Consider the following 24,470-nt stretch of genomic DNA (forward strand, 5'->3'; position numbering starts at 1 on the left):
TTCGAATTTTCCCATCTTTCCCAGGTCGTACTTCGATAACTATTGCAAGTGGCCATTGGTTCCTAGGCCCATTCTCATCAGTAACCAATACTACGTCCCCAACTTGAAGCTGTCGTCCTTGGTCGTGCCACTTCGAGCGTTTCGCCAATTGAGGGAGATATTCCCTCGACCATCGCTTCCAAAACATGTCTGCAAGCCTCTGGGATTTGCGCCAAGCCTTACGCAAAATCATGTCACGGTCCGTGAACTCTCCAGGTTGTGTACATTCAATACTTGCTCACGCCCACAATGCAGATGACGCTCATGAGATTCCATAATCAACAGCCTGGTAACCTTGTGCTTCGGTGGCAAGATAATTGGAAACTTGCCTGGAAACTCACTGTTTGTGAGCCTCGAATTCATTCGTAGAACACCTTCGTCATCATAAAATGGCGAAAGGCCGTACACTCTGCTTTTCTTGTCGGTTAGACTTAACCCATGGTACTCACTTTGAGCCTCTTTGTACCACTCACTTTCCGCTTCACGAATATGCTCAACGGTCAGTGATGGCAAGACTCTTTTAACACTGTTGTGATTCAAACGATCACGCACTTTTTGTAGCCAAAAATTGGCAATGTTTCTCACTTGAGCTGTTGCTCTCAACAATCTCCACCACTTGGAAAATCTTTTCACATCAGGAAGTGGATATTTCACATCCTTTTTTGGCTTGATTATTGTCTTCACTATTTCCACTTCATCACTTTCCAATCCAGAATCACTACACTTTTCTTCAGGCCACTGGCTTGAGTCTTTTTTCAGGAACGACGGGCCACGAAACCAGACAGATTCAGGTGAAAGATCACTTGTACTCGCACGAGTAGCCAAATCTGCTACATTCATCTTCGTTGGCACCCATCTCCAGGATTTCACTTCACTGTTTTCTTCGATTTCACCAAGGCGATGCGCGACAAAATCTTTGAAGCGCCTGTTGTCGTTTCTTATCCACTTTAGGACAGTCATTGAGTCTGACCAAAACACTACATTGTCTATTCTCACTTCTAAGAACTCTCGGATGGTTTTGGCCAGTCTCACACACAACACTGCTGCTTGAAGCTCCATTCGAGGAATACTCATTTGTTTCAAAGGAGCGACACGAGACCGTGCACACACCAATGAAACATCTGAGCCCTCATCAAACACTATGCGTAAATACGCCACTGCTGCAAAAGCTTTTTCACTCGCATCTCCAAACACATGAAGTTCAATCAGGTGAGCCTTTGGAAGGTTCACAGAAAAACATCGGGGCACTTTCACTTCTTCAATTTCTTTTAATTCTTTGAGGAATTTCCTCCACTGAATCACTAAATCACCACTAATTTCTGTGTCCCAGCCAAGCTTTTGCTTCCACATTTCTTGTAGGAAAATCTTTCCTTTCACTGCAAACACTGCGATGAATCCCAAAGGGTCGAAAATCGACATGATCAGTCGAAGCACTTCTCGCATTGTTGGGAGTCTCTCTCCTGAGAGAATATCAGCTGACACTTGTCGGAAATTCACTTGAAACGTAAACACGTCTTCACTTGGGAGCCAAAGCATTCCCAGAACTCTCTCGGAAACATTGCTCTCAAAATTCACCACTTTTGCACTCAGCTGATCTTGTGCTAAATTTTTTAGCACTTGCATGTCATTAGCACACCAATTCACAATATCAAACCCTCCGGATTTGAACACTTTCACTACATCACTGATTAGTTTCTGTGCTTCCATCGTTGTCTCTGATGTGCCAAGGTAATCATCACAGTACGTGTGATTAAGAATCTCCTGCACAGCTTCTGGATACTCTTCCTGGAAGTCTCTTGCATTGACTTCTTTTGCATATGATGCGAGGGCAGGAGAACAACACACTTTTTCCATGGGAATCTGTCGATCAACATCCTCCAATTTCTTCAGGTAACCTTTTTGAAGATGATCATCAATCTTTTGGCAATAAGCCTCAGCCAAATCCTTGTCACGATCCAGCTTTTTCTCAGTGTGTTGAAGCCTCTTAAAAGCGGCTTGTCGTGACTCGGGCATTTTTGGAGACTCAACCTCTTTCCACAAAAGGCCAGCTTCAAATCGTCCATCTGAAGCCCTCTTCGTATTCTCCTCCATGTATTTGAGAGCCTTTCTGTCCTCACGAGAATACATCGTATCCATATTGGACTTCACTTCAAAAGCCTCAGTGGAAAAAGATTCCTTGACCATTTCGTACAAATCATCTGCACGTTCAATGTCCAAAACTGTATAATTGCTCTCCACATTCTCAGTGGAATTGGCGACTTTCCCCATAATGACCCATCCCAGTAAAGTGCGAGCCAAATATGGGGCATCCCATGGACCGTGTATCACTTCTCGGGATGTGATTAATGCCACATTATCGAGTCCAATGAGGATTTCTGGTTCAGCTTCCACCATGTCTTCGACAGGTCTCTCACTCAAAAATCTCCAATCTTGGGCTAATTTCTGAACATTCACTGTCTGTTGTGGCAAGCTCATTCCTTTCATAGTTCTCACATTGTAGAGGGTGTATTCTCGTGCATGAGAAAATGTGCCTCTAATTTTCATCTCAACACTTTTCGAGGTGTTGTCAATTTGTGGCAATCCAGATGCTCCCTGGAATCTCAGCGGTTTGTTAGGTCCAGTCAAACCCATTCTATCTGCCAAAGTGTCCTTCACCATTGTAATAGTAGATCCCTCATCTAGGAAAGCATAAACTTTGATAGTTCCTCTGGGACCTGTAACGTACACTGGCAAGATTTTCATCAACATTCTCGGTACTGTCGCTTGCGCATTGACATGCACCACTTTTCCGGAAACATCAGCTGATGCTTTCGGACCTCCCGAATTACTGGCATGATTTCCACTAACAGTAGCTGAGCTACTTCCCTGGCCATCTACAGTCACTGAAGTAGAGGGATTTGCTTCAGTCTGCTGAACACTCTGTTCAACTTCTTTGTGGAGCATCTCATGATGTTTTTTGCCGCAATCATTGATTTTACATTTTTGCTTTTTGCGACATTCAGGGGCACTGTGATTTTTGCCCAAGCACAGGAAGCAAAGCTTCTTGCTTGTCAAAATCTTCCATCTTTGGTCCACAGATGCTTTAACAAAACTCCCACAATCTTTGGCCATGTGCTCAGTGGAATTACAAAGATTACATGGCTTCAAAACAGCCTCAGCTGTAACAAGGACTTTGGACTTTTTCTCTGGACCATTTTTGTCTTTTCCCTTGGGACATTCCCCACAGAGAATCATACGATTCACAGCAGCCTCTGCTTTTTTGTTCAACCACCCAGCAAGAGTTTTCATGGTTACATAAGAACCAATCTCAGCCTCCTCTGATTCTGACCACTGAATTTTCATGGAAAGTGGAAGCTTGTTCACAACTTCCCGCATTAATTGAGGATTATCAAGATAATTTCTCTTACCCATTACCTCCAGGGACGACACCAGATTGCTCACAGCTGAGGCAAACTTCATCACGGATTCAGGCTTCTCCTCCTTCACCGGAGGCAGCTCATTCACCTTCTCCATCATCGTCATGATGAGGAATTCCGGACGTCCAAACCTTTTCTCCAATTTGTCGAGAATCAGCTGCAGATTCCTCGAATCGTGCAGCAGGAACTGAACCGTCTCCCGGGCATCTCCCTTCAGGCATTTTTCGAGCTGTGTCAAAGCCTCTTCCTGCGTGAATTCACACGCTGTCGCTGTGCTGTTCCACCAGCTGGAGAAAATTGGCCACTCCTGGTAGCTTCCGTCGAAGGTTTTCATATCTTTCATCATAGTTTGCCTTGACATGAACATTTTCATGTCTGAGGCATACTCCTTCCTCAGGGAAGCTGCAGAGTGAGTCTCCAGATCATCATCTGTGTCATCAGAATCCAATGGCTCAATTCGCGGAGCATACTTGGGTGAAAATTTCGGTGTTGAAGTTGATCGACTTCCCATGGCCTCAAGTGCCTTCTTCTTTTCCAGCTGGATCAGTTCCAGCTTCATCCTGGTTTCAGAGATCTCTAGATCCAATAGAGACTTCTCTGTCTCGCGGAAATTCTCCGCTTCAGCCTCCCCCTCGTGTGGAGACTCTTCGAATCCATATCTCTTGGGTGGAACGCCTTTGTTCACCCGATCGCTTTTCCTCGGTGTCCTGAACATCCTGTCCAGTCCAATCCGTCTCCGATGGACCACCAAATGTAAATTATTTGGAAAATGTAGATAATAGTTGAATTCTTTATTCAATAAATTTTCACTGCCTTCACAGTATCATAATTTTTCACAGACTACTAATTGTTTCAACGCCTACTGCGTTTTTCTCAAAATTCAAATTTCTTTTTAACGGATTACAAAATTATAATTCAATCAAATATTTCACAACAACATATCAAAAACTGTTTTTCATCATTTGCTTTGCCATATAAGTTTGTTGTCCTTTATGGCTTCTCATACTAGAGAAATTTATGTCCATATTGAAGGAAAATTTTGTCAAATATGGACGGACATTACTTTAATGTGTAGATGCCATTGAGGACTATTATTATTATTATTATTATTATTATTATTATTATTATCCATTTATTTTGATCTACAGGGCTTTTATTGTTATTTTGTACATGGTTCAGTTTACAATTTTATTTTATTCGGTTTAGGGCAGAATCACATTGACAGTAAATTGCTCACCGTATTTCGTTAATTTACGCATTTTCATTGCAATTCATTGCATTTTCATTGCAAAAAAAACTGTACGATTAATTTCTCTTACATGTTTTTTTTTGCTCACCGTTTATCGAATTTTCGTTTTATTTCTTCAATTTTCATATATAATTTTAACTTAGTGCTACCGAGTATGAGACAAGGTAATGAGGTAATCGAGAATTTGCGTAAGAATTACAATGAAAATGCGTAAATTAGCGAAATACACATCAGCTAGAAACATGCAAAAATTTCAGTTCAGACGATTTTTCGGTTTTGACGGTTATTCAAAATGGCGGACAGGAACGTCAAATCAAAATGGCAACCATGTCATTTTGTTGATCTCGATCATCTTTACGGTCTCATAAATTGGATGATTTTTATTCAAATACTTTTCCAATAAAGCTTTAGGATGATTGTTATATGCTGTTTTATAACATAAATCATGCGTTCCTAGAAAGAAAATAGCGAAAAAAGGATATTTTAATAAAATAAATTTTATCAAAATCGAAGTGGATTATTCTAGTCAAATAAATTTAAAATGAATTTAGACAATTTTACTACTTTGAAACCGCTTTTGGAATTAGACCTTCAAATAAATTGGTTACTGAGCCGTTTTTTGGCAAAGTACTTATATATGCATTTTATTGACTACACAGTAAAAAATTGTGTGAGAAATAAAGTTGTGTATGGGAAAAGTTGTGTAAATTCACAAGCACTATGGTTGTAAATTGTAAAATTACTATCATATTCGTAGTACGATACTAACATAATGATAGTAAAATTATGTATTGTGTAAGGAAATTTGTGTATTGGAAAATTTGTGTGAGAACTGTCAAAATTTCATTGTTTACTATTGCAATTTTTCTAAGATTTCAGACAATTTTTGCATTTTTAACTGCCTAATTGTCTTCTGGAATCATTCATTGGGTTCTTAAAATGTGCCTCAGTCGTGAAAAATGAGGAATAATTATGTAATAACAGAAAACAGAGGAAGCGTCATGTAAATTAGAAAAATTGACGATGCAACTCTTGGACATTTGCTGAAGAGAAGTAAGCAAGTCGGTAGCGCAGGCAGAAAATACGAGACCATCAACGCAAAGATTATGGGTTCAAGTCTCAGACTCTCTCTTATTTTTTTTCCTTTTTTTATTCTTTTTTTCTTTTTTTCTTAGTTTAATACCGAGACATATCACAGATAATACAAATAAACCGAACAAAATTGCTCTACAATCAAAATTATAGACAGGAAGCCATTTCATAAAATTGAAAATACACAACTTTGCCAATACACAACATTGCCAATACACAAAATTTACAACCATAGCGCTCGTGGAAAAATTACCAATCGTAGTGGTTGTAATTTTTTTTACTGTGTAGTTTTGAAACTACAGGTATCTACACAGTAAAAAAATTTACAACCACTACGATTGGTAATTTTTGCACGAGCGCTATGGTTGTAAATTTTGTGTATTGGAAATGTTGTGTATTGGCAAAGTTGTGTATTTTCAATTTTATAAAATGGCTTCCTGTCTATAATTTTGATTGTAGAGCAATTTTGTTCGGTTTATTTGTATTATCTGTGATATGTCTCGGTATTAAACTAAGACAAAAAAGAAAAAAAGAATAAAAAAAGGAAAAAAATAAGAGAGTGCCTGAGACTTGAACCCATAATCTTTGAGTTGATGGTCTCGTGTTTTCTGCCTGCGCTACCGACTTGCTTACTTCTCTTCAGCAAATGGCCAAGAGTTGCATCGTCAATTTTTCTAATTTACATGATGCTTCCTCTGTTTTCTGTTATTACATAATTACTCCTAATTTTTCACGACTGAGGCACATTTTAAGAATCCAATGAATGATTCCAGAAGACAATTAGGCAGTTAAAAATGCAAAATCTATCTGAAATCTTAGAAAAATTGCAATAGTAAACAATGGAATTTTGACAGTTCTCACACAAATTTTCCAATACACAAATTTCCTTACACAATACATAATTTTACTAGCATTATGTTAGTATCGTACCACCACTATGATAGTAATTTTACAATTTACAACCATATTGCTTGTGAATTTACACAACTTTTCAAATACACAACTTTATTTCTCACACAATTTTTTACTGTGTATTTAAGGATTCTTTAACATTACTTGCTACATGACATATCCTTATATACTTCGACAAAGTAGACCGGATCAGCGAAAATCAGCATGTGCTAGAATTTAAGAAAGTCTTACGGACAGCAGATTGCAAAGTCACCTCCGGAACACAGTCACCCGCAACGACGGTACTTCAAAACACTCTATTTTGAAAAAAAAATCTCTTATATGGCGTTTAAACTCTAGAGAGATTTATGTTCATATACTTACTTTTTAGCGGTAAAATCTGCACCGCTAATGGTTTTGTATCGGAGTATAGAATCTCATATTATGGAGGTCCCTCGAAGGTTCTAAGTCACTGTCTCTAATCATTTGACCTCTAGGCCCGGTAATGTCCGGACGAACGGACAGACGGAAAGACACAACAGCGTGACGTCAAAGAATTCAGAACTTCAAATTTCCAAAATTTTACGAAAATTATTACCCAGTTTTAGGAAGCAAGGAGTAGAAAAAAATATTATATTATTAATTAAATACATACTACTCAAAATCGAGGGATTACTGTTCTCTACATTTTACATTTACAATTTTATCTTTTAATTTGCTAGGGGAAAGTACCCTCCCTTCGAACGTTCAAGCCTTCGAATAATGTGATTTTTTATTTATTTTTCCTAAGAGATTTAAACATAATTATCACATATTTATCAATAACTGATAATAAGCTAACTAAATAAAAATATGTAAATTTCTTAGGAAAAATCCACATTATTCGAAGGCATGAACGTTCGAAGTGAGAGTACTTTCCCTTACATTTGAATTTTGATTTAAGCGTTTATACTAATTTGAGTTTCTGCATTTGGTTTGGCATTTTGCACAGCTGATGCCTTTCTGTAGATGTGTCACTATCCTATTCAATTATTTACATCTACATATCACAATATTTCAAGATAAATAGGAATCACTGCATCCGTAGAATCTTAATCTTAGACAGAGTTGAAGAAACTTCTGTGAGTGTTGATTTTCCAGGAAAATCCATGTTTTTTTTACCAATCTTCATCAGTTTGTCTCTTTGTTGTATCTGCCCAGAAAGAAATAAATCTTTCACTAGAGACACGACATCTCTCCCAGTTTTCCACTTAAAAGTGCGTGCGAAAAAAGTGATTTAGAGAGAAAAGAGGAGTGAATGAAAATGGGATGAAAGAGTCCATTTATTTTTGCTCACACTTCACAGTCTATTTACTGTCTTTATTTTTCACAATTCTGCACGAAGATGACTGTCTCTCCGAGACAATTCCCAGGAAGTGATTAGCCTCAGCGATTGAGTAACACTATGGGATTTTCAGCGAAAAGCGCGCCAACCACTTTGCAGCTTTCGTCATGGGATATTAAAAAGGAATCAAAAGAAATGGACAATTTTCGCGTGAAAATAGTCTTAAGAAAATCACAGGCAAATTGAATTAAATAAACATTCATTTTAAATGGGTGTTGAGTAACTTTGAGCTTTGAGAAATCGTCTGGCAAACATTATAACCACTTCTCGTGAAACAATCAGGAGGGATAGGCTGTGACGTCAATTGATTTTCATACTGTTTTTGTTTATTCAAACAGTTACACAGTATTAAATGAGAACTTCCTTCGCCCCACATATCGCCTTGTTATACCCAAATGACATCTGCGGAAAACTTCTCATTCTCCACATCCAAAGAACCCCATCCGGATCGGACCAGAATGTCTTTGTCAGGACTCCTGGACGGATGGTTGGGGGCCTGTGGCCCAATTTGTAGGACGGTGGGTGGAATTTGGTGCGTATTGTGCAGTTTCTTGCTCTCAATTGTGGCTGGCAAAATGCCACATAGTCACTCATGGTTGATGGGGTTGGCAGGTCATTTGAGACCCATCATGACTCTGTCTTCCAAGAAGAACAATTTGCATCTCGCGCCTTTCACTTTCTCATATCCACAACCAATGCAAAGCATTAACCCCTTCGCGTGCCACCGAATGAGATAATTGCCAGATGTTCCGCTGGCAAAATTGCAAATTTATTGGCAAAAAAAATTTCAGTCTCTTTGGGTTATATTTTATATATTAAATATCAAATGGATGTATATTATTGTTAATACGTATTATATTAGATTATATACTATACGTATTATTAAGCCCAACGCACAATAACTTTTGTTTATTGTTACAGCTAGGACTGACACCTTTCGAATAAAAAAAATTAAGTCCCCCGGACCACCCTGATCCGAGCTATAAGAAGTAAAAAATTTAATTTTCAAATGGCCATGTCTCCGGTTCTTATTGTCAGAATTTGAAAAAAAAATTGTAGCTTTGGAAAGCCCTCGTGGTATACTACAATTATTTTGACATCCCAACTGCATCCGATTTATTCGAAGGTCTGCTTAATCGAAAAATAGATTTTCAAAATTTCGATTTCGAATTTTTGAAAACTAGAAGTTTTTTTCGTTAAATTTGAGTATGTTGTGGTTGAGTTCTAGACCTTTCCAACGGTGGGTCGTACTCTTCCCTCGATATTCTCTGACCTGAAGACCTGAACAAGCAATTTTTATGATATTTTAGTATATTGAATCTGAAATAGAGATCTTTCTAACGCTGGGTCGCATCTGTCCCCACCCCACGCCACTGTACTCGAACCCTTACTACATCTAACTTGGCTGGACTCTATCTCTAATATTTTTAACCGATTTCAATGAACTTTTATTTCTTGTGTTGGCCTTCTGTACTCAAAAGATTTAGAATAGAAACTGACCAGAGATAAGCCCACTGGGCTTAGCCCAGACAAGCTTATGGTAACTGAGAGTCTTTACAGTCAACCTCGGACAGCTTGCAACTCGGGGTACTTGGAATTCGGAATGCGTGAAAGTTCGACTGTGAGTGGAATTTTGAGGATAAAGAATCGAGTCGAGCAAACAGGTTTTGGCGACAGATATTTGCATAAGTCTATCCTATTCTTTCGGTCTTAAAATTGGACTGTACTAAATTTAATTTTATGTGACGATCAAAAGAAGAAGAAGAGTGCTGAAGAGTGGGATAGACATATGCAAAAGTTTTAAGAAAGAAAAGGACGTGAATTTTGACTTAATGAAATTTTCCTTATCTAAAAGGTGTGCCAGACCCATTACCCCCAAAATTCAACGGATAATTTCCTATCCCAAATAGATGAATTCCAAGTATTGAAAAAGCAACTACAGGTTATGACGTTCTTACTGCACCATTAGGTGTTCCTTTAACCCAACATCATTCAAAAATTAAACCTAGCTTCACTTTTATAAAATTCATACGGCTTCCTCTGGACCCGGTAAAGATTATAATAGGTTGATATAGTCTTTGTATTCAATTTACAATGAAATATCATTTTTACTTGCACACATTTTAATACTTTCTTTTTTAATTTTAAGTGTTTTGTTAGAAATTATTTTAGTTCAGCATTGTTGACAATATATTTTAATCTTGAACATTAACAAAATAAATAATTCAAGATACAAAGAATACCTATTGTGAAATATTTTTACCCGAGTGAATGGGTTAATTGAACTGTCGATTGAAGAAAAATGTCAGGAAAAACTTTCCTCTTTTCACACTATGTGAAAAGTGAACCTCATTGACATAGTTTTTTTTGTTGGAGTGAATCAGTCAAAAGAAAAATGAGAAGAATCGCAAGAAAAATTAAGAGCAAATCAACAATATTTGCCAATTGGTGCGAAAAGTAGATGGAAATTGAGGTTGAAAAGGCGACGATTCGTGATGTGTTAGAGGATCCTGTGAAAATGGTAAAAATATACAGAATCTCTCCAGTTTCATCAACACTGAAACAGTTTTCCCTTTGCCAATGAATTGATATTGACTGTGCAGTGGACCACAGTATGAAATTCCTAAAAGCCAGAGATGAAAATTAATTAATTCTCCGCTGGTAAAAACTTGTCACCGGATCTTTGTTATTGTTTGGGCAAGAGCTTTAGACAAAACGTGCAAAGACCTATGACTAGGAAATTTGAATTTACAGAAAAGCAAATTCAGTTAAAGTTGAGTTCCTATTTTTGGGTTCATCTTCAGCAGAATTAGCTACTTGCTCTATTTTTGAGCCCGCGGATGCGTTTCTCGTTTCTAAAGATGCCACCACGGTGTGTGATTGTTTAGATATCGGCTCCTCTTCACAGAGATCTTCTGCCCAGATCACAGAGAAGAGACTGTTCTTTTTGCAACTAATGGATGCTGTGTTTGAAAACAAACTGATCCATATACAGGGCAAAAAACGTCCGAAAATATCTCAATTTCACATACGCTTATTTTCTTTCAATCAATCTACGACTTTTGGTATATTTTAGTAATATTCAAATAAATTATTCCTGATCTTATACGAATGAAATTAATAAATTACACGAATAATTTGGTTAACGGGAATGGGAAATTACGGTAAATTCATTAAGATTAGGATTAAGATCATTTGTTAAAGAATTGACACATGTCAATATTATCTGTCAATTATAAAAAATGAATATGTTGAAAATGACATACATATTTTATTTTCCGTCATAATTCTTTGTTAAATTCTGATAAATTACGTTCATCTGTAGGTTCTGTTGTTTGTATTTCTAAAAACGAAATGGTTGGAGATAGCGATTTTGGAAGTTTGAAAAGTCACTCCCATAAATCGACTCAAGGACCAATACCACTACTTTCATTTTTTCCCAACCCTTCTCTTCTCTTTAGAGGTATGACTTCGGTGATTGCCAGTGAAAATGTTAGTCACCCTAAGATGAAAACACTTTTTTGGTTTTGCCCAGAGCTTTCGATCCTGATCGGGATCTTTTTCAATGGTCAACTAAATTGTGTTTCCAGAGTCTTTCTTAGGGATCGTGTGGCTCTGACTGTGGAAACACAATTTAATTGACCACTGAAGAAGATCCCCATCAGGATTGAAAGCCCTGGGCAAAACCAAAAAAGTGTTTTCATCTTAGGGTGACTAACATTTTCACTGGCAATCACCGGAGACATCCCTCTTAAAATCACTTGCACCAGTTTATTGTTGAGAGAATTACCCTCCTCTTCTCCTTCCAAACCAATTACTTAAAAATTGATACATAAATCGGTTCAAATCGTTTGAGAACTGGTAAGCTTTAAAGCAAATTATGTAGTGGGGAAACTTTGTAAAATGGTCAAACTACCGACGTTCTTACCCATGAGTTGAATCTCTAAAGAGGTTTTAAAACATTAAGTAAATTTTGCAAAACTATAAGGTATAGAATCTAAGTCGTGAGTTCATGCATTTTACCACCATTTTCATTTTAAAAATTGAATAGTTTTCTTGCAGTTATAACTTTATTGTGATAATCCGCAGAACGTAGCTACATTAGCAAAAGAAAACGGCATTTTTTATAATATCTGTTTTTTTTGGAATGTTAATGATCATTAGCACATTTCCGCATGTCATCTCAAAAGAATCCACTCTTATATCATATTTCGTGTTCAGAAACCCAAATATTTCCCATCAAATATTTCCCGCCGTGGCTTATTCTTTCACAAGAGCTTTCCAAAAAAAAAAAATTCTTGAAGAAAATGTGAGTTGATAAAGAATGTAAACAGTGGAGTTCGGCAGTTAATTAGAAGATAAAATATTGGGATGATAAAAGTCCATTCAGTAGTAAGAGTGTCGCTATAAAAATATTTTTTATGAGTATCACACAGGATGAGTAGATTAATAATTTTGTGGCCTGGGTATTCTTTTGATATTGAATTTGGTTTTTGGTGCGTCTGCCCCGGAGAATAATTGGGAAATCATCTGATTCTGCACCATGATGTATAAACATTAAAATTGGTAGAATCGGGGAGGATGAATTGTGCAATTTGTTGGCACGGGCGTCAGATGTGATGCCCAATGGGCCACTATGCGATGCCATTAACTCTAAGTTTATGCTTTTTTGGCCGACGTGGCCAACATCTTGCACAGTGTTTTCTATTTAAATCACCATCGATATTATTTATAGCTACCGACGGATCCCAAAAGAGCAAAGGGATATGCTCACTCGCATAGAAATTGAAATCTATTGCAAGTTGTGACGCTTTTAGAAGCACATTCTGGTCAATTTTAGGACCAGAATTGCAACACCAACCGTTTATTTTTGGGGCGTGCTCGAGATGTTATTGACATCAGCCGGCACTGTCGTCGTCAATTTGATGAAGTCATCGTGAGCAATTTTGCAATAGCACATCACACCAAATGCTGTTGATCATATTTCACCGCCAAAATCACTCTTACTTTCAGCCCTCCCGAGAATTCACCTTCGGGGCTGTACGTACACGTTTCTTCCATCAGCTGGCACAATTGTTTCCCCGTCATTTGAATAATCCCTCACACGAGTGATTTTTATGTTTTCACCTGACGTCAATTATCTCCCGCACTTTTCATTCCATGAAGAACTCCAAAGCTCGTGCCAACGAAAGTTTTGCACTCAATTTATGGTGCATTGACCCAAAAAAGTCTTGAGTAACATCAAAAGTGACTGGGATATCTTGGGAAATTATAGTTTATTTTGAGACTGTAAGTTTAAACAGTTTTAGACAAATAAACTATTTTGGGTTAGAATGTCCTATCCAAACAGTGACGTCGTTGTGGGATTTTGAAGGAGTACAGATCGTACTGGGTATCATTACAAGGAAAATAGGGTGTAATGGCTTTACTTAAGGGGTTACATGGGTCTCTCAGGTCAAAAAATAGACCTTTTTTCTGATAATAATTTATTATGTAGAAAATATTTTAGAAATTCCAACTTTTGGGATATGAAAGAGTAACTTTAGAACAATTTTTAAAAGAAAAATTGAAAAATTTTGAAAATTCGACCGTTGGTAGCTGATTTTCGGAACCATTCCTCAAAAAACAGACCTTGCGGTAGGCAGGATTTCCCCCAGTAGGTTTATTTGCATTCGAAAATCCAAATATACTCTGTTAGAGGATTAGTTGGACCCGTGGATGACCGAAGAATTTTTGAAAAAGCAAAATTTGGATTTATGGCAAAAGTTTTTGTAAAAAGGATCAATTTTACCCTATTTTTCAACACATTTTGTATTGTAAAAATAGTTCTGATTAAAGGAAGTGCAAATCCTGCGTTCAAACACTAGATAATACTTCTCAAAACAAGTATGCAAAATTTCAGAAAGATCGGTTCAATGGACTCTGAGTAATCTTGACTACCGCATTGTAAAACGGTGTTTTGAGAAAAACGCGTTTAAAGTTTTACAACAATATGCGCGCGCGGGCGGAATGCATAACTAAAACTGCTCTACCTCCGAGAGTTTTACTAGGATTGACTTGAAATTTTCTGAGAATATTTTTCAAATGTTATACTATAAAATAAAAAAAATAAAAAAATATTTTTTTTGACATGAGAGACCCATGTAACTCCTTAAGTTCAATGTTTCATTTATGCCATTGTTGACGCATCAAAAATTTCTTACAGTGTTGTAGGGAAGACTTTTGAGTTCCGTTACTCACCACATTGTTGGTCCTTCGAGTCGGATAGGCTCAAGACACAATCGTGATTTTTTCATCCAAATTCGATTTATCTTTACATGTTCAAATATAAAATTTGTAAGCGCAGCCTTAATGGGTTAACAATCTCTGTCCTCACTTTCAGGAATGGATTTTGCTGAATATTACATTTTCATGATTACAATATTATATCTTTTTTCTTTAATATACAAAACTAAATTGAGTTCTTTTCTCTTGACTAATAATGTCTTAATTGAAATTTATCTATCAATCCTCATTCTGACAATAAGCATTATTAAAATAAAATCACGTAGGAAGCTAAATATTAATATAAATGTCTTGAACTTAAAGTTAATGTTATTAATACATATAATGATTTTTAAATATTAAACCTTATGAACAAGTTTAGAAGCTTAACATGTGCCACACTTACATTTCAGGCATTTGCTATTCTTGAATATTACTATAAGACATTAAGTGTGAGCATCTGTCGAAAAGTGGCACGAATCAAGATGGACATATGAGGAGGTTATCTTTAAAATGGGCTTAGAAAAATATTTCCCAGAATTTATGTATTATTATCTAATACATTTTAACCTACTTCCCCATATTGTTTTTAACGGAAATAGCCACATACAGCCGTCGAAAAAGAGATATTTACCTATTTTGTGGTCTTTGGATTATTTTTAACAAAAATGAATCGGATATGTTGACCTTTTGGAGCTTGATGGGTATTTTAAAGCGACGCATGTCGCTGCAAAATACCTCAATGAGATAAAATCTGAAATATTTTACAGGGATTTTAACTGCCCAAAAAAAAAACGTGGTGTGAACCATTCAGTGTTTTAGGTGGTCTTCATGGTGGTCCTATTAGCTGGAGAGTTCAAATGTGAATAGTATTCCAGGGTGAGATTTGGGCACAACGGGTACAATATGCTCCCACTCTGTACATTTTCTCGAGCGCATTTTCAGTTGGGAAATTGATCCCAATGCAGTGGATTTCCCCCACTCAAATAACACTGCAAAATTGTTGGTCATGTCATGATATTTTCTCGTGAAAATCCCTGAGATGAAATTCGTGGGAAACGGTCCATGTGGCATGTATTGCCTTTTCACGAATCCGTTTCGAATTCTCCGAAGGATTTCCACTCGTAACGAAATCCAACAAAATTCCCATGGTATTTTCCCACATAAAAAAAACATATATTTGCACATTGATAGGAATATTAAAGTTAAACCTTTGGCAAAGAATTGAAAATTGTAGGATTTTAATTACTTTAATAAGATTCTTCTAAAAGACACTGAGGCTACAAATAGAAAAGTTGATATGAAAATTCCTGACTTAGAACTTATTAAAGTGCCTTTGTTAGGAAGTCCTGGAACAAGAATATTTTCTCCTGGAACATCTGGACGGAGACCTGAGCCTCCAGAACTAATTCCATCCCCTGAAAAGAATTATAATTTTATATTTATGAGGAATTTTGGGGCAAATGAAAGTCTTACCATTGTTGCAGAGATCACTCGTGCAGGAGCGAAAATATGTCTTGTATGTGGAATCCTCGATGACATCGTTAAGAAACTGCAAAAGAGTCATTCGAGAATGTTAATGAGACAAGAATATTTGATCTCTTCCGCAATTAAAATCTAAATGAATGCGCAATTTGCTTTCAAAGACATTAACTTCAAACATTGCATATTCGATCTCTTTGTCCAAATGTTTAAAACATCATGGAATATTTATTGAAGGTATTATTTTTAGATTGCTTTTGGGTTTGCGGATAGTAAAAAGGTACTAAATCATGATTTTGGGAGCCAATTAATCACTTTCAGGGCTTTGAATATTCGACACGTGCACAAATGCCAAAATCTCAATGGTCAACATTAAAATAGTCAATGGCCTTTTTCATCAAATATCTTAATTTTCAAAGTAAGTTTGTCCTAATACTCTTAAGGGCTCAGGTTTGAAGTTTTATGAGTTTCAGGACTGTACTGAAATATATGCTGATATTATGAGTTATTTTCTTTATTCGCAAATTAATCTTCAAAATTGCTCTATTTTTTTGTTTGAATTTACTCAAAATTGAAATACAATGTGTATAATTTTTTTAAGTAAACCTAGGTAACACTTTATAAAAATATTGTTTTTCAATGAAAAAGTAAAGAAAAGCACTTGGAATAAAGTGAAAAAAACTGTTTTGGTTATTAAAAAGTGAAGATAAATTTATTGAAGTTGATATGAAGCACTCATCTAGAACTATCTTAATTCATATTAATCCCATAAAATATTTGTTGTGTTTGCTACAAAACTGGCAATCGAACAATGCACTTATTTAGATAAACGGAAACCATATGATAAGCCTGGATCAGTTTATGTAGGTGAGATACTTTATATAATCCAGCCTGGAATACTTGAAAATTCAATTTGTAGAGTTGAAGTTGAGGCTTCGGATGTAATAATTCCACTTAAATTTGCGAATAAATGTGTTTTTCGTGTTAAAACAAAATATCTGGGACTGGGATACACTGATAGAAAAAAGGAGAAATGCAGAACTGCTTATGCCGCTTAATCTATTTCACTCCTTGTTATACAATTTGGCCTTATCGGCCGTATCGATTGCTTAAAAATTGCGATACAGTGGGACCAATTTAAGTAAGGACAGTGACCCTGAAACAGGACGAAAATGACATTTGTTATAACAGAAATAATTTTATTCTTACTACAAAAGATGACGACATTAACACAGAATGATTTAAACTTAAAGCTTTTTCAAAATTTATATTTTTCCAAGCTATAACTATTTTTCTAGACATTTTACCATCACTCACATCGGAATAGTCGATATAGGAATTTATAGAAACTCAAAATTTGAAAGTCACTTTCCGCATAATGTCTATCAATGATGAATAGGAATCCAATCGGTGAGCAGATAAATTTTTGGAAGTATAAGCATGACAAAATGTTCTGTTAGAGGCCCTATTAAATTTTTTTTTGAGTTTTCCAGAGCTTGGAATGATCGTCGATGAGACCGCAAAATTATCAAAATTAATACATCCTAACGCAGGGTGAATTATTTGCGTACACTTAAGTTTGTGAGTATATCCTTTAGAGAGACCAATCAGACCTAAGAATTTTAAAATAATTTGTGGCACAACTTCCATACAGGAACTTAGGCCTTCCCGTAAGAAGAGTTCGGAACATTCATTATTATTTTTTCTTTTATCATTTCAGAATAAGAATCTTAGAACGGACCATTTTTAGCTCATTGCATAATATCAAAATCCTGAGTTTTTGTTGATTTTTAAACCATTATTGGTTCGATTGGTTCTAAGGACATACCCAAAAGGCTTAAGTGTATGCGAATACTGCATTGCTTTAAGTTTTATTAATTTTGAGAATTTTGCAGGCTCAGCTATGATCTTCACAATCATTCCAAACTCCCGCAAACACGAAAATTTAATACATCTTTTAACAAAAGATTTTCACATTCTTGCGTCTTCCCAAAACGTCACTTATTGCTGGATTTATCCTCAATTCATCACTGATACCATTAATCACTAATTAACCTTCAAATTTTGAGTTTTCGTTTTTCAATTCCTATTTTTTTTTTAATTAAAATTCCGAATGCTCTACTTTAGTTGTGAGTGAGTGATGGTAATATGTATTGTTAGAAAAATACTTACACATAGTAATTAAACATAGTATAAAAATAAAAACCTAAAACATTCCGTTATAAGGATAAAAATATATCTATAAATGTAATTTTCGTCGCGTATAAGAGATTCAGGGTCACTGTCTCTACTTAAATTGTTTCCACTGTAAATATGAGGTTTTGTATTTTGAAAATGACTTTTAGTCCCTAAATATGGCGAAAGTGAAATATTTCTGAGAATTTCTTTATAATGTGACAATCTTCTTTTAAATCTTGCTATTATTAAGAGTCACATTAATTTTTAACATCGTTTCTATAGGAAAAAGAAATAGACTATAATTCGAAAAAATTGTGCTCTATAATTACGCCAAATAATTTTGCCAAATAAATAAACAAATCGAGAATGAAATTATCAGTTTTTGTGACTATAGTGCCACTAACGTTGATCCTACAAACTTTTTTAGACGTTATGGAAAGTTGTACTCTTAGTTTTTTAGTTACTAGGCTTTAACCCTTTAAGGACGATTGGGTCACCCGAGATCAACAGCGAAAAAAAATTTTCCTACCTGAAGTTATTTTAGCTGAGATTCTTTACAATCTCAGCTTTTTTGGAAGGTTTGCACGTAATCGTAAAGTAGGAGGTTGTAGAAATCTATAATATTTTTTGCAAATCTCTCCAACTATTTGCTATTTATTATATTTAAGCTCAGAAATAACGAATTATCAATTGACCGCACGAATAATTTTTTTTCTATTTTTTTTATATTTCCAATTTTTTTAAGCAAAACTCTTTTGGGAATAGAAAGTATAATAACTATTCATAATATTTTTCATTAGAGTGAAAATTATCATTCATTGGTATCTTCAGAAAAATTACTTAAATTTTTAGGATATTTTTGTCTCTATCGTCCTAGAAGAAAAAATATATCAAATCAGACTCTGTTAGATTGTCTAAGGGTATTTACCCTTGGATCAATCAATATTGATTTTGTTGAACAAAATCAATATTGATTTTGTTCAACAAAGACAAAGACAATCAATATTGATTTTGTTGAACAAAATCAATATTGATTTTGTTCAACAAAGACAAAGACAATCAATATTGATTTTGTTTATCGGTTTCGTTTTCATTGCTGATTTAAATCAGCAACAAATAAAGACCGAAAATTTTCGGTCAGTAAAAGGTGTCTCGTTCTTAAAGGGTTAATTCTGAACTTATGACTGGTTAAGTTTTTAGCCAGTCGTATTCATGGCGTCATAGAACAAATTAAACAAAGTTTCAGCTTGACCGTGATAAAATTTTGTGATATAATTAAGAATATCACTTAATAGTTCAATTAACGTTCAATTTGAAAATTATATTAAAACGGATACACTGAGAAAAAAAAGAGGGTGCGATTAACTTTTTTTTTCCTCATAACTTTAACACTTTTTAGGTGTAAAAATATATCAACATTTTTTAATGTTAATTTTACACCTTTTTAAGGGTAAAATTAACATGAAAAAATGTAACTTTAACCCCCAATACACCTAAAAAGGGTAATATTTACACCGATTTAGGATCAAAACTGCAGGGTAAAATTAACATTTCCGGAATGTTATTTTAACTTTTTCGGATTTCTCTCAGTGTATGAGAAGAATCTGGATTAAAGTTCCAAAACATGAATGATAACAAACAGAATCCAATTAAAATGTTTGGAATGTCCCTTACCAGAGGAGAATCCTCGCAGCTTCTCTGAAAAGATTCAACTTTTCCTGCTGGATCCAGTAGCTCCTGTCTTAGGATGGTGCAATACTTTTTATCACAATTAACGATGTTTTGTCCCGTAATTTCTTCAGGATTATCGATACATGTAGTGTCGCTCTGCTGCGAGGCCACATATGTGCAGGCATAGCATCTCAGTGCTGAAAGATTGGCCAAAGATGAGGTAGATTTATCATTGAACATCGAGCAACATATAAAAACTTCGAGGCAATTAATGACGTCGCGATGCTATTTCGGTCACGTCAACAGATTTCTACACATTTGAACACGTAATCAGTCGGCAGAAAAAGAATAAACCCACAAAAATTGTTGCAACATTCGCGGATATTTATTTCAACGCATCTTCTCACCTTCTGTCCAATTTCTGATTCCTGGGGAGGTTAAAGCTAGGAAAAGGAGCCACCAAATATTGACACGATTCATTTGGAACACAATAGAACACTGAAGAAAGATTTATTTTGCTTTTACTTCTTTTATCAATAGCAGAGCAATAGGGAAAATTGTTGATAAGATAAAAAACACTTCAGCAAAGAACTTAATCAAAAAATAAAATTCGATTGCATTCACTGAAAACAGCCGGAAATGCTGAATAGAGTCTTATCAGACTTATTTATTCTAAAAAAAAAAAAACTTCCAAGGAATTTTGTTGAAACATTACCTTTTGATCTCAATTTTTTTTTGATGCGAGACACACTTTTGTATACACTACACAGTATCAAAATTCAATTTTTCATCCATCAAAGAGAAGAAAAACAAGCCAGATGAATTTTTAAGCGTTTGCAGGTGTTTTTAACACGTCATTTTCAATAATTTTTTTTTGCTCTCAAGCTTTAGAAAAATCCTGGATGCGGGAAATTTCTTGAAAAGCTAATTTCCTTTTGTTTTCCTTTTCAGCAAAGTGGAATTTTTGCCAGAGAAGAAAGAATCACTCCGCCCAGTCCAACACCTGCACCCCCTTCGACACCACGTAGAACAAAAGGTGAGTCAAATAGCTTTTTGAAGGATGAAATTTGAATTTTAAACAATTTGGTCACTCACTTGATGTACTATGTTCCATGAAAGAACACTGCTTCCTTGAATATGCGGATTGTGTGAATATTTATTTAAAGAGTAGTTCTCTGAAAAATAAATAAATATATCTTCTTGTGAAAATAATTAAGAAATTCTTGAGAAAATATAGTGCTTGTCAGAAAACAACTTGATTTGATCTGTTGATGATATTCTTGCGACACCACTAGAAATGTAAGCAAAAATTGCGACGCTGGAGAAAGTTATCAAAACACAAAATTAGTCATTTATTAATACCATAACATATTCTCCTTTTACCTTATTAGCTGAATTCTTTCCAATCTTAATCTTTATTTAAGTTCAGTTTTTCTAATAACCAAATATCAAATGATGAATTGGCGGAACACTGAGAAGAAAAAGAGGGTGCAATTAACTTTTTTTCCTCATAATTTTAACACTTTTTAGGTGTAAAAATATATCAACATTTTTTAATGTTAATTTTACACCTTTTTAAGGGTAAAATTAACATGAAAAAGGGTAATTTTAACCCCCAATACACCTAAAAAGGGTAATATTTACATCGATTTTGGATCAATACTGCAGGGTAAAATTAACATTCCGGAAATGTTAATTTTACCCTGCATTATTGATCCGAAATCAGTGTAAATATTACCCTTTTTAGGTGTATTAGGGGTTAAATTAACCCTTTTTCGTGTTAATTTTACCCTTAAAAAGGTGTAAAATTAACATTAAAAAATGTTGACATTTTTTCACCCGAAAAGTGTTAAAGTTATGACGAAAAAAAGTAAATCGTAACCTCTTTTTTTCTCAGTGTAAGGACGATTAGGTTACCGACGATTCAAAAATTGGGAGAAAAAGTCACAAAATGGATATTTTATTTTTTTGACAGGATAGCCGAAGGCCCTAGAAATTTCTAATAAGCGCAGTTTTATAGTAAATTAACCGCTTTAAAATTTTGTGAAAGTCATTATCCTCTATTTTGTAAGGAAATACATTTTATCGAGCCGTTTTCTGTAAGATAATTTGTGACCATTCTCAAAAATGTTGGGGCAAATAGTATCAGACATGGGGTAAAATTATCACATTTTGATTTGCTCTATTACGGGCTCCCATAAATTAAATAAAAAATATCTAGATGACACACTTTCATAGGAAATTTATTCCTTTTTTACACTTTTATAGAACAGCGTATTCTTTACACAGTAAAAAAAATTACTAGGATAATTGTTGCTTTGTTTTTTTACCACGATTATTCTTGTAAAGTTACACAAATTATATATTTCAACGATTTCAACAAAACATGTAATCTGAAAATGTGTAATATAAGTTTTATCTAATTGTAAATCGTGTAATCAACTGGGAATGATTACACAGTTTTGTATATTTTCTTAGAAATTTCGTGTAAAATTACACGGTTTACAAACAAAAAGGTGTATAAATTAACAAGTTTTCAGACAAAATGTGTACAATTTACACAAATGCGTATTAGTACACACGATTACATGTTTAATGTAAAATTTACAATAAAAATCATGGTAAAGCAACCAAAAATTTTTTTACTGTGTATCTGAACGACAAAAGCGCTTTTCAAGTTATTTTTCAAAGGCAATTTTTGACCATTCTGCGTAAATAGCGAATTGTGCGAGACAAATTTGACGAAATCTGTAGAAGAGTTACCGAGTAAATGTCATTTAAGTGCAGAACACTGAGAGAAATCCGAAAAAGTTAAAATAACATCCCGGAAATGTTAATTTTACCCTGCAGTATTGATCCGAAATCGATGTAAATATTACGCTTTTTAGGCGTATTAGGGGTTAAATTTACTCTTTTTCATGTTAATTTTACCCTTAATAAGGTGTAAAATTAACATTAAAAAATGTTGATATATTTTTACACCTATAAAGTGTTAAAGTTATGAGGACAAAAAGTTAATCGCAGCCCCGTTTTTTCTCAGTGAATAAACACCAAACTAAAAATAATGGAAAGAGTTGTTTTGTGTTCTTTTTAAACTAAATATCTTAGATTCAATAAAACTCGACTTTCTTCTCGCTATGAGACATCAGAAATTGCTTTGGTTTCTATTACTTTTTATCCCATACATTTTGTTACTTTTTACTCCAAATAGTTATTTTTAATAAAAGGATTTCAGGAGAAAAGCATTTTTGGAAAATGCTAAAACGGATAGCTGCTTTGAATACAGGGAATCCAATTTAGTAAATATTCACCAGTGCACAAATTTTGGAAAAAATATGTAAAAATTTATATCTGCTGTAAGGAAAATATTTCAAAAACAGGGATAAAAATTTCAATGTTTTTTTTTTTATTTTCTGAATTCCTTGTTCGAATTTTACGATATTGAAGAAGACATATGAAGAAAGCTATCTATGGAAAAAAATTGAAGCCGCTATCCTTTTTATTTTGGAAGATATTGAATCTTGAAATTATCGATTTGTGACTTTTTGCCCCAGTCTCCCTTATTCAACAAAAGTATTATCTTATTTATCTAAAACTCCGTTTCTTATAATATTAAAAAGTTCTCAAGGATAATTTTAATTTGATTTTCTTTCATAAAAATATGTATGATCTCTCTCACTCCTCAATACGCCCTTCATCATCGTAGAGATATTTGCAACCCCCAGGGCAATACGATGAAAAACTCCTACCATATATTTATTAATAATCGTATTCTAGTGATGACTAGAAGTTAAGTAATATCTTTCAAAGAATTCAAGCTCATATTCCTTTAGGGCGGACCTTTTCTGACATGCTTTCTCTTCTACAACAATTTTTTTGTGACTAAATTATCTGGGATTTATCTACAGAAAAAAAATCATCTAAAATGTCTCAGAGTAAATTTACCTAAAGCACCTCACCAAAGACACGAGAAAAGAAGATAAATTGAAAATCCGAACGGAATTTTCATCGTAAAAGAAGTATCCGAAGAAAAAAACGTTCAAGGAAAATGATTGAACTCCTCTCTTCGTGCAATATTTTGCCACGTGAAATAATAAATTACATTTACGTAGAAGTTTACTGATGAACATTTACTGTTTACATCCCCACAGAATTCTACACAGAGTATAGTGTGTACTTTTTTAAAGCGAATTTGAGCGAAAGTGGAGGTGGATAAAAAGCGCGGGAATTTTATCGAGCGTAAATTACAGGAATTTTACGATTTTTGAGTTGCAATTCAAACATCTTTGTTCAGATGCATTTAGTGCAGTAATAGCTTGGGAATGATGGTAATTTCTCTTGAGCGAACATTACTCGGAACTTTTGTCAATTTTCTATATAGACGGAAAAATGAACATCGCGGACTATTTATAGCGTCGTAGAAAATTTTATATCAAAGCGAATAAATGATTCTTTGTTGACTGCTTTCTTATGAAAGACAACTTAAGTCGACTTAAGTAAAATGATATCTCTGGCAGAATGCACTAATTTTTCTCAATAATCGAACCATATCAAATGCCAAAGTGTTACACAATTTTCTCGGACAGAAAAAAGTCCTGGGAGAAAATTGCATACCCTTCCTCATCCTCATCCTGCGGACTATATAAAACTATGCACTTTGTCTGAGTATCTGTTGTAAGTGAGTCAGTTCCCTTTATTTGCTCGAGTGTCTGGAGATTATAATTTAATAGTCTGTCCACTAATTGCATATGTCTCACAGTGTTTCTCAGTCATTTAAACAAGCACTTAGAACAGAACATTATTT

The 24,470-nt window shown here is 34.8% G+C and overlaps 3 protein-coding genes across 3 annotated transcripts in view; 1 reads left to right on the top strand and 2 right to left on the bottom strand.

Moving 5' to 3' along the window:
• Positions 1-228: 228 nt before the first annotated feature.
• On the bottom strand, positions 229-4,170 carry LOC129800984 (uncharacterized). The gene has a single exon (XM_055845733.1). It carries the CDS (start codon positions 4,168-4,170, stop codon positions 229-231), a length of 3,942 nt encoding a protein of 1,313 aa, XP_055701708.1.
• An 11,384-nt stretch (positions 4,171-15,554) lies between these two features.
• Positions 15,555-20,181, bottom strand: LOC129801600 (uncharacterized). Its single transcript, XM_055846823.1, has 4 exons — positions 20,074-20,181; positions 19,670-19,863; positions 15,812-15,887; positions 15,555-15,753 (listed from the first exon to the last, which is right to left on the bottom strand). Exons 1-4 carry the CDS (start codon positions 20,144-20,146, stop codon positions 15,581-15,583), a joined length of 516 nt encoding a protein of 171 aa, XP_055702798.1. The 5' UTR covers positions 20,147-20,181; the 3' UTR covers positions 15,555-15,580.
• Positions 20,182-20,642: 461 nt separating this feature from the next.
• LOC129801467 (uncharacterized) overlaps positions 20,643-24,470 on the top strand; it is a 34,248-nt gene continuing 30,420 nt past the window's right edge. Inside the window, exon 1 of the mRNA XM_055846555.1 lies at positions 20,643-20,702. The gene's annotated coding sequence lies outside the window, so the exon portion shown is untranslated. The remainder of the gene's footprint in view (positions 20,703-24,470) is intronic.

The sequence above is a fragment of the Phlebotomus papatasi genome, chromosome 2 (genome assembly GCF_024763615.1).
Source record: "Phlebotomus papatasi isolate M1 chromosome 2, Ppap_2.1, whole genome shotgun sequence".
NCBI classification, from domain to species: Eukaryota; Metazoa; Arthropoda; class Insecta; order Diptera; family Psychodidae; genus Phlebotomus; species Phlebotomus papatasi.